General features: G+C 46.7%; 1 protein-coding gene across 9 annotated transcripts in view; it reads right to left on the bottom strand.

The window, feature by feature from the left end:
• PTK2B (protein tyrosine kinase 2 beta) overlaps positions 1–14,124 on the bottom strand; it is a 104,461-nt gene that overhangs the window by 19,649 nt on the left and 70,688 nt on the right. For all 9 annotated transcript variants that reach the window (XM_077331356.1, XM_077331365.1, XM_077331364.1 and 6 more), the window contains 13 exons: positions 13,314–13,368; positions 12,220–12,360; positions 11,564–11,638; positions 10,054–10,155; positions 7,959–8,079; positions 7,230–7,269; positions 6,577–6,623; positions 5,961–6,014; positions 5,247–5,344; positions 4,186–4,270; positions 2,877–2,977; positions 1,043–1,158; positions 329–429 (listed from right to left, as the gene is read on the bottom strand). In XM_077331356.1, the coding sequence (XP_077187471.1) occupies positions 329–429; positions 1,043–1,158; positions 2,877–2,977; positions 4,186–4,270; positions 5,247–5,344; positions 5,961–6,014; positions 6,577–6,623; positions 7,230–7,269; positions 7,959–8,079; positions 10,054–10,155; positions 11,564–11,638; positions 12,220–12,360; positions 13,314–13,368 (1,136 nt within the window). The remainder of the gene's footprint in view (positions 1–328; positions 430–1,042; positions 1,159–2,876; positions 2,978–4,185; positions 4,271–5,246; positions 5,345–5,960; positions 6,015–6,576; positions 6,624–7,229; positions 7,270–7,958; positions 8,080–10,053; positions 10,156–11,563; positions 11,639–12,219; positions 12,361–13,313; positions 13,369–14,124) is intronic.

Below are 14,124 nucleotides of genomic sequence, written 5' to 3'. Positions count from 1 at the left end.
GTCTTCAGACAAACACACAAAACATGCACACTTCCTCAGACGTGCACATGAAAGCTCACACCTTCAATAAGTCTTTGTTGGTCTTAAAAGTGCCAACTCAAATTTCGTTGTACTACTTTAGACCAACATGGCTACGCAGTTGAATCTACCTTTAGTAGAGTCTACTGTGAGGGGAAGTGGCTCTCCAGACTCATGGAAGGAGGTTGCTCCATAATTACTTGTCTGGGATCCTGTGAATTGAGGATTTCAAGGACCAAGCTGGGCCCTGTCCCCCTCTCTGGTGTTCAAGGGTAGTTCTGTCCCCCCACCCCACCAGATCCTTTCTTACCTTTATAATACTCATCATCCTCAATGTATCGGGAAAGGCCAAAGTCTCCCAATTTGACACATTCGTGAGAAGCTACCAGTACATTTCTGACAGCGATATCCCTGCAGGGAACAAATCGAATTGGTCATGTCCTCCCTTGGAGAGCTGGCTAGCTCTGGGACAAGAGACATGAGCACACGGATGGGGATGTGAATGGCAGGAGAGTACCTGAACATAATTGCACACCAACTGTGCCTCCACCTGCCTACGGTGAGGCTCTAGATGCACATAAACACACTGGCTGCTTTTGTGCTCCAGTGGTGTGGCCTCCATTCTACCCCCCCTCCCCTCAGAATAATGCTGGAAATCAAAGCTAGTGCTGGGGTATTAGATCTTTGCATGTGTATGCAAGTGGTGGTGGATTAAGGCCCATTTCCCTCTGCTCTCTAAGTACATAACGCCAAAAAAAACGCTTCTTCCTGCCCTCCAATCCAACATTCAGATGTCAGCTTTGCAATGCTGCAGTCTGTGCAACTGCCTCCGTTTCCCAAGAGCTGCCTTCATATTTCACATCACCCAACCCAGGGTCTCTACAGCCTGGATATTGGATAGCTCTGGAAACACCATGCCAGTGTGGAGGTGTTTATGGGGGAGTCTTCGCTTGCTTGGAACCATGGAAAGGTGGCTTCACATACCGCCCCACAGAGCCCCACATCATCTGAGCCATTCTTGTACCTATGCACACAGTTGATAGCCTCCAGGTATGCCATGGCCTTGCCGACCTGCAAGGTGTACAGGATGAGGGTGAGGACCTTCAGGGAAGCCTTGTTCTGCTCGAGGTAGTGCCCCAGCTGCAGTGGGGAGAGGAAAGCTCAGGTCAGGGATAGCTCAGACCCCCAGATCTTCTCCCCACAGAATCTCAAATTCAAGGATGTTTCTCCTCTGACAGATGGCAAAAGGATGACCAATTGTTTGAAAACCCAAATAATGGAAGGGAGGCAACTTGCATGAGGCAGAGATAGGCAGGCTCCCATTGACTTATCTCCCCCCATTCAATGCTGTACTTTTAAAAACTAAAGAGCAATTTGCTTCCTCCTGGGAACAGTGGGAATGGCAGTTCCGGGGCAGGCAGGCAGGCAGGCGGGGGGAATAAAAAACACGATTGTCAGCACTCTCATCAACCTGCAATTGCAATAACTCTTCAGGAGAAAGCCACAATAGCTCAAGAGAAAGGAAGCTCAGTATAAGCATGTCAGGGTCTGCTGGAGCTGGGTCTGGGTCCAGAGTTGTCTCCCTCTCCAGGGTTGCTTCTTGTTGGGCAAACAGCCCCAGGACAGAGCAAAGGCATGGGCATCTCTTCTGCCCTCTTCCCCCACACTGCTCTGCCATGAAACAGACATAGCCCCTCCTCCCTGGCTGATCCTGGGCATGCTTTTAAAAGGCTTCCCTGAGGGAGGGCCTACCCTGGACTCAGCCAATCCCCTTTTTCCCAACCCAGCCCTAGGGAGTGACAGGACCTATGGACATATGGACACTTGCCTTGAATTAGCGAGCTCCCTGGCTGGCCCTTTCCCCTGAGCTTCTTTAAAGAGCTGGCTGCCCTGTCCAATGTAAGGAGGTGGGTGGTGTTTGCTGTTTCTGCCCTGTGAGTCAGCTTGGTGTAATGGTTGGACTCAAATCTGGAGAACTGGGTTTGACTCATCACTCCTTCTCCACATGCAGTGGAGTGACCTTGGGCCAGTCACAGTTCTCTCAGAGCTCTCTCAGCCCTACCTACCTCAAAGGGTGTCTGTTGTGGGGAGAGGAAGAGAAGGTGGTTGTAAGCCACTTTGAGTGGTGAAAAGCAGGGTACAAGAAACCACCTCTTCTTATTCTTCTGGCAGGTCCCCTGGATCTCAGTGCCAGAGTCCCTCCTGGCTGGAACTGGCTTCTGGGTTGACTCTTGCTGCTGAGCATGTTGCTGAGAGCTGGTTGGGGCTCCTTCAAGCTGGCTGGCCCCCAAGCGGACTCAGTCGAAGCCATGCTCTGCTGCAACCTGGCAGACAACTTCCCCAGCTTCAGGGCTTGCTGGTGCAGCCTGCCTTTGTTGGGCTTGCAGTTCCCCAGGGTATGTATTTTTTGCTGACCCTGGGCAAAACAGCCCTGCTCTGCAGAGTTACTCCATGCTCATTGACTCTGGAAGATTTAGACCATATGTAGCTCCATATGATTGTACTGCTAATCATGTAGATTTGATTTAGCAGCCGCTTAGCCTAATTCAGCAAGGGATAATCATTCTGTGCAGAAATCTGCCATTTTAGAAGCAAAAAAGGCTGCAGAGGGATGGGAGGACTCTGAGGTGTACATATGGGGCTCTTGGACTACACATTGCCAAAGAGATCACTGTCCATGTCAGATTTAAAAGTGCTGGGCACCTGTTACGCGAGGGGAAAAAAGCATTTTGTTCAGGAACCCTCTTTCCTCCCTCTCCCCTGCCTAAGAAGGGTTCTCATCTGGCTACTACCTGGCTTCTAGCCCCATTCTAGCCAATACTGTCACCCGCGTGCCTGACGAAAACTGTGTACCTCACCTCTCCATAAGGATACAGCTCCATCACAATCCATGTCGGGTCGTCTTCTGTGATCCCAATGAGCTTCACAATGTGGGGATGGTCCATCTTCTTCATCAGCACTGAGAAAACACCTTTAATTTCAGAACATCACCTCTTCCAGCGCAAATCTAGCCCATAAGGCCTTATGTCCCATGCCCTTTATTCTGATGGGCATGGCTATGTCCATATCCTTCAACAGCATTTCTTAAGGCTAGAAATGCTCTCTTCATCTGACTTGCTCTCTGGATTTTGGAGTCCCAAACTGCCAGGCTCTCTGATCATCACTTTAAAAAAATATTCCCAGTTTCTAACAGAGCCTCAGGGGAGGGTGGTATATAACTGTAATAAATAACTAAAAATAAGTAAATAAATGGAATACAGGACGTTCTGCTGTTTTCATTTCCTTCGTTCCATCTGTATCTCTCCCCTCCTCTCTGTTACTGATGGGCAAACCTCTATTGTTAAAACAGTGTCAAAAAGTAGTTTCAGTGTGTTTGTACACAATAGGTATTCTTTTGTGCGGTATATGGGGGTTTGTGGCGTTGTTTAATCCATCTTGGTGTGATCATATGTAGGATAGCATCAAGATGCACACATGCACTCATGTGCATTGTTGTAGGGGTACATGAGAGCATCCTGAGGCTATCCTACACATGATCATATGACAAATGCTTTATTTTTTAAAAATCTGCCAGCAATTTACACAAGCACATTACTAATGCAGAAAGAGAAAAAAAATATGCAAATGAATTGAAAGAATAGAAAAGCATGACAACATGCACATGTTGAGTTTCCAAAGTTAATTTTAGAAATTCCCCTAGCAAGGAAAGAAATAGGGGAGGAGTCAAATGTGGCACAAAGCTAATTTCTGGGGAAATGGAACAGAACAAGGAAAAACTATGCATTCCTAATTGATACTAAATTTGACAGAGTCAATTATTTGGTTGTCACCAGGATAGTTTGGTTAGCTGTCATCAGGGAAAGGGCCTTCTCAGTTGTGGGCCCTGCCCTATGGAATGCTCTGTGATGTTCATGTGGATCCACTCACCCCTACCCTGGACACAAGTGGGGATGGGGCAAAGCAAGCTTCTGCAAAAGCAGGGGAGACAGGAGAGTTCCCCTTCATCTTGTATAACTCCATTGGTGCCAGACAGGATCTGTTCCAAAGTTATTAATAGTTCAAGGTGTCCTTCAGCAAGTGCCATCTCACTGGGGCATCTTATTTGAGCCACCCGTGGGACAAGGTATGGTTGTTTCATCACCCAGTTTCAGAAGGGCACCTACGTACTAGCTTCACTCATGAACTTCTCCTTGTTTTCCGCAGTGCAGTCCTTCTTGCAGGTCTTCACGGCCACTCCCATCCGCTCCCCATTCTGAAACACAAAGCAGACCCAAGTTGATATGTTCAAGCAAGTCTAAACAGGAGATGCCATCCATCTTGCTGGTCTCTGTCAAAATTCAGTCTTATTCTGGAGAACACACAGAGATGAGGAGTATTCGGCTGGTAGTTCACAGGCTCCTTATTCAGGCGCCCAGGAACAAGGTCTAACCAAAGTTCCATCTAGGCCAACCATCCTTTTTTGGTGTCTGACTGAGCTGGTGTTTGCTGAACAGGAAAATAGGCCCAGAGATCACCAACAAGTTAGTATTTGCTGAACAAGAAAATGGAAAATGAAACCAGCTATGGGCCTCCCTCCACCTCCCCTCTCCCAACCTGACGTTTCCAGGTACATTGGTCACTCTGCACACAGAGAGATTTCCCATCATAGATTTGGGGGTGTGTGTATAAAATGCCAGTGGAGTAGTGAAGGAAGGAAACAGGGATGAGAATTTTTAAAAATATAATGTTTTAAATGAATGTTTTTACTGATGCAATGCTGAATATACTGTAAGCTGCCCTGAGTCCCCTTGTGGGGAGAGTCGGCCTATAACTAAAATATTAATAATAATAATAATTTGGGGAACCTGTTGGGACAGGTGGTCCCTCAGATACGCAGGGCCCTGACCGCTTAAGGCAGGGGTAGTCAAACTGTGGCCCTCCAGATGTTCATGGACTACAATTCCCAGGACAACCTGCCAAAATGCTGGCAGGGGCTCATGGGAATTGTAGTCCATGGACATCTGGAGGGCCACAGTTTGACTACCCCTGGCGTAAGGTCTTAAAGGTTCACCAATTGTAAGGAACTGAGCAGCTGCATAGAAGGTCTAGTCATAAAAGATATGGCCTAACTGCTCTTCCTTGGTAGACCTCATGGATGAATACCCCACCTCCAACTGCAATGCCAAACTCCCTCCCACCTTCCCTTATCTGGACTGTTTGGTACCGTAGTCCATTTGCTCCTAACTCACCTCATTAGTGTAAATGCCTTCATAGACCTCTCCAAAGAAGCCTTCTCCCAGGATCCGGCCCAGAACCACATCTTCCCGGGAGATCACGTACTGCATTGCTGTGCAAGAAAAGAAGTGACAAGGGAACTCCATCTGATTTCAGAAACAGATTCTGCATTTTGACTGCACGAGTTTTTCAAACCTTGGCATCAGTCCCTAAGTCTGATGCCCTCTTTACAAAGAACTTAAAGTAAAATCCCTGCAAGGTGGGTTAGGCCAGGCTGAGACAGAGTAGCCCAATATTGGCTTCGTGGACAGGTAGGGATTTGAGCCTGGTTCTCCTCGCTCTAAGGTCAGCACTTCAGCCACAATGTCACACAGGAGTTTCCGGGGGATTACTGGTTTGCCCCATACTTGTCGCAAAACCAAAAGCCGCCCCTGTGAAAAGCCAGTGCAAAATACCTTTTTATCCCATGGTATGGACCATGTGGGTCTAGGGTTGCCAACTTCCAAGATCCAGTTTTAAATCCCTCAAAAGGCAGTGGAGGAAGAGGTTCAATCAGACCATCCCAAAGCCATAAATATCTTCCCCAGCCTTCAAAGAAGCAGTTTGAGGCTTGTAAGCAGCTTTTTAAAAAGACATGGACTGTCCTAATTGTGGATCTTAGGATCATATCTGTTTATCCTGAGAATGTCGTGGGGCAGGGTTTCTATTAAAAGGTAGGCTGCACCTACCTCCAGATTTGGGCCGGGATGCTTCATCTGGAATCTCAGCATAAATATCTGAATCTGGGTGGGTGGGGGAGAAAGAGAACCATTTCAATTGCCTTTCACTTGGAACAAACTTCAAGCAGCACTTTCAATACTGTGACTCATATTCAGTATCATTTATGATACAGCAGGTTTGGCTGCTCCTCCCAGCTTTCCACCCTCCATGCCGACACTGGCACCCCTCATCAATGAGGAACAGGGCTTCATCTGCACCCAAGTCACTCAGGCTTGAAGCTCAAGGCGATGCTAGCCGAATGAGTGATTCTGTGGTGCCCCTCTGGGAAGTTCTAATGTACTGGCCTGTTTTTCCCAGGGAGCTGAAGAGGGTACATACATTATTCTGTGCTTTATTTTCTCTGCTCAAAATGAGTTTGCAGAATTCTTTTTTAAAACCCTATTTGACTGGAGAGGTTAATAGGACACCAGTATGCAAACCACAGGCAAAAAAATGGCTCTGTATCCTAACACCAACCTCCCAGTTTAGTTACTGAAACAGAGGAAAGCTCTCTCCAGTTTGGAATTCATTTCAAGTCCCATCTGCCTTGATCAGATGGCAGAATGAGAGGCCCCCTCCACTCACCTCCACTGATGCTCTCTGTCAGCGTGGATCTTCTCTCTTCTATGTGCCTAAGGGCAGAAAGAAAAACACGAATACGTATATAGATTTGCCCTTTTTCTCCCCTTTTCCATAATTTCCAACCACAGCAAAACAGAATAGCTGACGGCCTCTCTTCTGTGCAGGCTGGTACAACACAAGGGTGACTTTCTCCACTGTTTACAGGGGTCTGTATTTCTCCAGAGGTTTTCCCTACAGAAGAATGTTGAAGCAGACAGTTTGATCAACTCTGGGCTATGTAAGAACGTGAGAACTTCCCTCCGGAGGAGGCCAAAGATTAGCCCAGTACTGGTGGCCAATTAGAAATGCAAATAAGGCCTTCTGATTTGGCACCAGCAAAGCAGACCTTGGACCTTGGAGGACGAACACCTTGGGAATGAGGTTCTACTTGGTTACAGTGGCTGACAGTCCTTGAGATGCCAGGCTTGCCCTCTATAGAGAGTGATGTCCATTTCTCTGCTAAGAATATATACAGGGAATCAAAATGCTGGTTCTTAGCTGAGTTCATCTGGGAAACCGATCTGGTGGCCAGGGGAAGAATGGTCTTCTCACCCACAGCCTCTTCTCTGGCCACCCCCAGGCACCAAACGGATCTGGCCTGTTCCCACTTGACTTACTGTACAGGGACTTGAGGCAGGCTGATCCTCTTGTCATTCTCTGCGGGGGAGGAGGAAAAAGTATGTCAGGAGAGCACTTAAACAGTCACAGTCATTCTCAGGAGGTTCCTGCAGCTGCAGTACATTCAGTCTCATTTGGTTGCTGACAGGGTGCCCTGCCTATATTCTGGCTGGCTTTCACCCCCACCTTCCCCTCTCTTCTTGGGCTAAACAGCAGACACACACAGGCAAGGATCTCAGAAGGAAGGACCCCCCCCCCCCGATTTAACCACTACTACAAATGAACCATTAACCACTGCTGTTCTAGACAGTTGCCAATAATTATCTAAAACTGAAACATAACTGCACAAGAGCTCAATATTTTGGCCAGATTTAAAATGTTTGAATTTTATTATCCCATCCTCCTCCCTCTCCATTTTAAAATGTAACACAGGGAAGCCTTTACTGTTCTTTAAGCCGTATTAAGAAGTTCTTTTGGGGGGGGGGAACCATGTTACTATTGCCCCAAATGACCTCCATTAACTGGGCATGTACATATGGACTTACACACACACACACACACACACAAAGCTTGGCAAGAGAAGAAATTGAAAGAATTTCCAGCCCAAATCCAAGCCTCTCCCTCCTTTTTCTGGTTTATTTCTGCTGCATTTCGCCCCCAGCCTTCTTTGCCACTTTGGGGTGTGTGCATTGGGGGGGGGGGATAAGCAGACACGGAAGGCTGCTCACCTCTGTTGGGGCGGATGATGAGGGAGCTGTCCTCCAAGCCGCCCTGCAACCTGCAGTAGCCGTCTATCAAGTCAGCCATGTTCTCCGCCTCGGCCAGGGAGTACGTCTTGATTGTCAGGGACTGCTCGACAGCAAAAGGAAGGAGTGTGTGGTTTTTCCAGAATGAAGCAAGCACATGGATTAAGTTCCCAAGACCGGGTCTGTTCAAACTGTCCCTGTTGACTATGGGGAGCACACCTAGTATGCATTGTGCCTAGGGATGCCAGCCTCCTGATGGGGCCTGGGGATCCCCCACAATTACAGCTCATCTCCAGGCAACAGAGATCAGTTCCCCTGGAGAAAATGGCCACTTAGAAGATGGGCAGTATGGCATTATCCCTCACTGAAGTCCCTCCCCTCCTCAAACCCCGCCCTCTGCAGGCTCCACCCCCAAAGTCTACAGGCTGTTCCCAGCCTGGAGCTCACAACCCTAGTTGTTCCCCCCTCCCGGTTTAAACTTATGCTTAATACACACACCCCTTTGGGGGCTATGGCCAGCTGCCAGTCAAGCCTAGAAAGCCATAACCCAAAGTGAACATGCTGCTTCTCCCTATCAGCCCTGTGAGTTAAATATAAGAAATCTCAAAGACTAGATACTCCATTGTTTTAAACAGCCGACAACTGAAGAAGAACAAGATCCATACCCCTCAGGTGAAATTGCAAAAGGCATGCCATGTTTATTCAGCATGGTTGGCTTATTGACACAAAGCCTGGCATTTAAGCATCTCACCTTAGCTCTCCCTTATTTGTTTAAACACAGACTTCAGGTTTTAACCCTTTGCCTTTCTGTTCCATTTCACTCTGTTGAAAAATGAACTGTGTCTGTAATAATTAGACTAGGCAGAGTAGATGTACATTTGTACATTTCTCTGCTCTTCTTGGAGTATCAACTGCAATTGATTTAAAAAAGATGTTCTGCAGTGAGGGTCTCAGGTGGCACCTGCTGTGGAGACCAAATAGCCTCACTCGGTCAAGCACTACACAATCTGCACCAGCTGCTGATTTTGCTTGTGTCCCCAATTTAACAGTGGTGACATTTACCTTTAAAACCACTCAGAACCAGAGTACTCAATGGACTTCCCATGAGCTAAGGTCATCTGCTGGTGCTTGGCTCTTGTGCCTATGATGAGAGAGCTGGGAATATACTCCACAAGCATGAGGAGCAGGGCCTTTTCGGTGGTGGCACCCAGATTTTTCAATTCCCTGTCGTTTTACTTTGGCCTTTCAGACATCCTTTAATATCTCATTCTGGAGGGCCTCTGAGGTCAAGTTTCTTCCCCTTGTGCCCTCAAAGGAACGTCTGGAAACCCTCCATCCTTTTCTCTTCCCTGATTAATCTCTTCCTGATTTAATCTGTTCTGATCCTTTTAGCAGGTCTGACATAGAGCTGACGGTTTTACTAACAGCAGTTTCATCTACTGGCTGCTGTTGGAAGCATTTTTTCAAAGAACTGTCACTGCTGTACAGTTCTGTTAATTTTCTTATTGTTATAACCCATTATCAGTCCTGACGACTGTCAAATACTTTGGTTATTTATAACTGAAAGGAGGGATTTCAATAATAACTCTAATGAGGGTTGCAACCTTTCACCAGTTCGTTTTTATCATGATTAAATGACTCAAGTTTTATCTGATCAACCCATCATGGAAAATTTTTAAAAGGTATGTCTTCAGGTAAGGCTCTAAGTTAAGAGCATACCTTTGCTTTTATTGTGAAGCAGGACAGAAAATACAGAGAATGATTTCTGCAGCTCTCTGCTAGAGATCCTGTAGCTAGAGTTGCTCAGATTTCAATCTGGGGCATTTTGCATGCAAAACATGAATTCCACTAATGAACTACAGCCATTCCCTTTAATTAACAGGTTTGCTAATTGGTTAAAAAGGGGGTAATGAATCAACTCCCTCCCCCCCAATCAACTGGTTATTGTAGCAGGGAGGGGGGGGGGAGGAAGCTTCACCCTCTCTTGTGATTGCTAGGTTTATATTTTACTTTTCAAAAAAAGGAATACAAAGCCCCAGATCGTATCTCTGTCATGCCAGGTGTATGTGCATCTTACCTGGGGGTTCCCAGTAAGTACAAGCTGCAGCAGGGCTCTGCCTTCCTCCGCAGGTGAACACTTTATTGATTTGATCTGTTTGAATTCAGCCAGACATGTGGGCTGCAAAGGATCAACGGTTATGAATAAAGAAAGTTTTATGGAGTGATCGACAGCACTTTGGGGATCCCATTCAGGATCTGTGCAAGGTAGATCAACAGTATCCTGACTGAGAGCTCCTAATTTTTGATACTCTGTCCTTTGCTTGCTTATTTAAAATATTTACTAGCTGGTTCACTCCCTATGGAGATTAATTGGCTTACAATATTAAAAGCATAAAACCAAAAATTATATTTGTGCTCTCTGATCTCTTGATAGCACTTCTACAGCTAATCTATCCATCCCATTTCAATCCTGCCCTTTCTCCAAAGAGCTCATGGTAAAGGTAAAGGTAAAGGTAAAGGTAAAGGTATCCCCTGTGCAAGCACCGAGTCATGTCTGACCCTTGGGGTGACGCCCTCTAGCGTTTTCATGGCAGACTCAATACGGGGTGGTTTGCCAGTGCCTTCCCCAGTCATTACCGTTTACCCCCCAGCAAGCTGGGTACTCATTTCACCGACCTCGGAAGGATGGAAGGCTGAGTCAACCTTGAGCCGGCTGCTGGGATTGAACTCCCAGCCTCATGGGCAAAGCTTTTAGACGGCTGCCTTACCACTCTGCGCCACAAGAGGCACAAGAGCTCATGGTAATACCCATAATTTCCCTTTCCCAACTTTATCCACACCAGACTGACCCACTCAAAACTGCAATGAGATTCATGGTTGAGTGGGGATTTGAACCCAAGTTTCCCCAGTCCCGGATCAACTGCTACACCTCCACCCTTCCCTGCCCGCCACCCTGTTTGTTTGTTTGATTGATTTGATTTTTAGAGCGCCCTTATGGTGGACCGGCTCAGGGTGGTATACAAGTTGTACATAAAATAAACAAATAAAAATTTGGATTTAAAATTCATTTAAAATAGAGAACAAACAGATTAACACTCAAAATTAAAAACAGCAGCAACAAATTCTCCACAGAACGTGGGTTACATTTATCCTCAAAAAAGCCCGACTGTAATCTGGGGGATTACAGACAGATAAAGATGGACAATAAAACAGAACCGAATGGGTGGGGTCATAAAATAGGTAGTTAAGTAGATGTTTATTTCAACCCCACAAGCAAAACTGCTCTTGGAAATGACTAAAAAAGGCAAAAACTGTACGTGGCATGCCTTGCCCTCCTTTTACTGCACTGTCTTCTACTTTTCGTATTCCATCTTCTGCATTGTTTAACGTATTAGGTTGGATACTTTCCTGCATTGTTTCAAATTTTTGTAATCCTCCTATTGCATTGCCCATTAGATTTTCTGAGGTGATTAGACTTCATTGTCCTACACTGTGCGATCTGTCTTGTGATTCAGCAAGAAAGGCGGACTATAAATAAAGAAAATTACGTGCATCCTGTTCTGTAGGGATGTATCTAAACAACATACCTTGGCTTCCTTACTGGTCAGCTGCCGGATGCCCTTGGGCCCAATCACCAGGTCCACTGTAATGTTCCATCCTTGCTGCAAAGGGAAGAGAAAGAAAGCCATCAGAAAGCCATTGTCCTGCATAGTGCAGGGGGTTGGACTAGATGACCCATGAGGTCCCTTCCTACTGTATTATTCTATGATTCTATGAGAGAGGTAGCCAGTAGGTCTACAGCACTGATCCACAACATTGTGTCCATAATGCCCACTCATGGGTTTTTCCTATTGCCTACTTGCATCTTTTGCCAAGCATCTCTTCCCCCAAGCCAGTTGCCATTGCTGGCTTTTCTACATCTCATTGGAGCAGGAGGTGCTTCAAAAGAGCCCAGGAGACATCAACAGAAGCAGTGGCCTGCATCACAGCAGACACATCCCTACAGAACAGGTTCGCAACCAGCCAACTTTTTCTGACTGATCATTCCACCTCATGGCAGCCATTTTGTGGTGGAACCCACAAGATCAGGGATGCCTGGTTGAGAAGAAGAAGGGACCATCTATGAGCCTGATAGTGGTATATGAGATCTTAAATGGCACCTGGGATTATGCTAGGAAGGCTAGAAGAGGAGCCAATGTGAACCTCACAGCACTGGAAGCCAACTAGGCTCTCAGATACTCACAATCAGCTCGCAGCGGTAGGTTTCCTGGTCAATGTTGGCAAAAGTGGAGAGAGTTCCAAGGAACTTCATGATGCATTCTTCCTCCCGCAGAAGAGCGTACTGCTGGAAAGTCTGCTGAATCATCTTGCGGAATTGCTTGGGCTGTGCAAGGAAAATAGGGAGGGCAAAGAAAGGCCATCAGTAACCCCCCGTATCATGTGGGTGGCTTGAAGACACCCTCCCTGCCCTGGTTGCCTATGTAATTTCAGCATGAGAGTGAAAGCATGAACAAAGAAGGTTCGACATATATTCTGCTTGGGTGTGGCGACCAATTCCATTGGGAAATTCCTGGAAGTTTGGGGATGGAGGACCTCAGTAGGGTATAATGCTATAGAGGCCTCCCTCCAAAGCAGCCATTTTCTGCTTTGGAGGAAGCAATATCCGTTGCCTGTCAATCACTTGTAATGCCAGGAGATCTGTAGGCTCTGTGGGAGGTTGGGAACCCCATGGTGGAAACTCTTCTCCACCCTCCCCTTTTCAAAGACAAGCCAGATTTGCACAGCACCAATTGGCCTGTGCAGCAAAAGAAATGTATGTTTGTCACGTTGATTCCAGTTGTGGTCAATGAAAGAGCATCATTGTTGCTACTGAGCATGGCCCATTGCATTGAATCATGTCCAGTGGCATTCAGAATGGGTTTCTGTCTCCACACTGACCCTGGTGTGTCAATCATAACGCATGTTCCTTCAGAGTCAGGTAACATTCAGCACAGACTGGCTGTCAGTTGTGGCCATGCAGAACCTAGTTCAGTATCCTATTTCCTACAGGGGCCAATCAAAGACATACAGGAAGTCTACAAACAGATGACAGAGGCCAAGGCCTCCCTACATTGCTTCCCCCGCCCCACACCCACAGCATACACAGATATACTCTGCCTCTGAGGGATAGCATAGGTTATAGCCATCCATAGGTTTATTGCCTGCCAACTGGACCAATACCACTGAAAGTCAAACACCACCTAGGGACACCATGGATCAAAAGGCTAATAGACTCCATAAGTTTTTTCTATATTTCTATATGTCACATATACACAGCAATGCAAAGAGATCACTCACTTTCAAGTTTTCCTGCATCTGCCTTGGGAAGAAGAGATCTAGCCCCACTTCTTTCCTGAAAGAGAAAGCAAATTCACTGAGGTCTGGTTCATACCTAACAGGCACATCCCTCAAATTGTGCAGACTATATGACTAGCTGACAAACGCCTGGACTGAAAAGCATAGCATTGAAGGTAAACATCTGTGAACATCTGGACCTCCACCATTCTGAGTCAGTCTCCATCATTCCACCATCTGACTAGCAGTGCCTTTCCAAAGTCTGGGCCAGAAATATGCCTCCCTTAGCCCTGCTACTTGGGTTTCTTTTCAAGAGAGATACCATCGTGTTGTGAGTATGCAAAATCCTAATTTAGATCCCTGGAGACTCCCCTGCATTCAACAGGGGTCATGACATGGCCTGAGCCCAATTTGAATCAGATTCTCCCCACTGCCTCCACCATATTGCCCAGTGCCAGTCCTTCCTGCTGCCACGTTTTCTTTAACTTAGCAAGAGGAAAGACTGGGCAGGGAGGACTCATGGCAGGCACTGAAGAACAGCTGGCATTAGGACCTGGATGCTGCAGGTGAGTAAGGCAGCACACAGAGATTCTGGGAATCATGGGAAATGTAGTCCCCTTAGTTCCATGGCAGGAACTGGAGACAGATGGTATTCAGGAACAGCATGAGGGGGCACTAAGAAGTGTGTGTGTGTGTGTGTGTAATCAATGAAAATCCCCACCCTTTTCATTAGCAGAAATGTTGCACAGGATCCAAGCCACTGTCTTCCATTTACTGGGCACATTTGATCTGTCTTAAAATGATTTACTCTTGT

The sequence above is a fragment of the Paroedura picta genome, chromosome 1, assembly GCF_049243985.1.
Source record: "Paroedura picta isolate Pp20150507F chromosome 1, Ppicta_v3.0, whole genome shotgun sequence".
In the NCBI taxonomy this organism is placed as follows: Eukaryota; Metazoa; Chordata; class Lepidosauria; order Squamata; family Gekkonidae; genus Paroedura; species Paroedura picta.
Note: the sequence above shows the minus strand (reverse complement) of the source record. Positions and strands in the feature narration are given on the sequence as shown.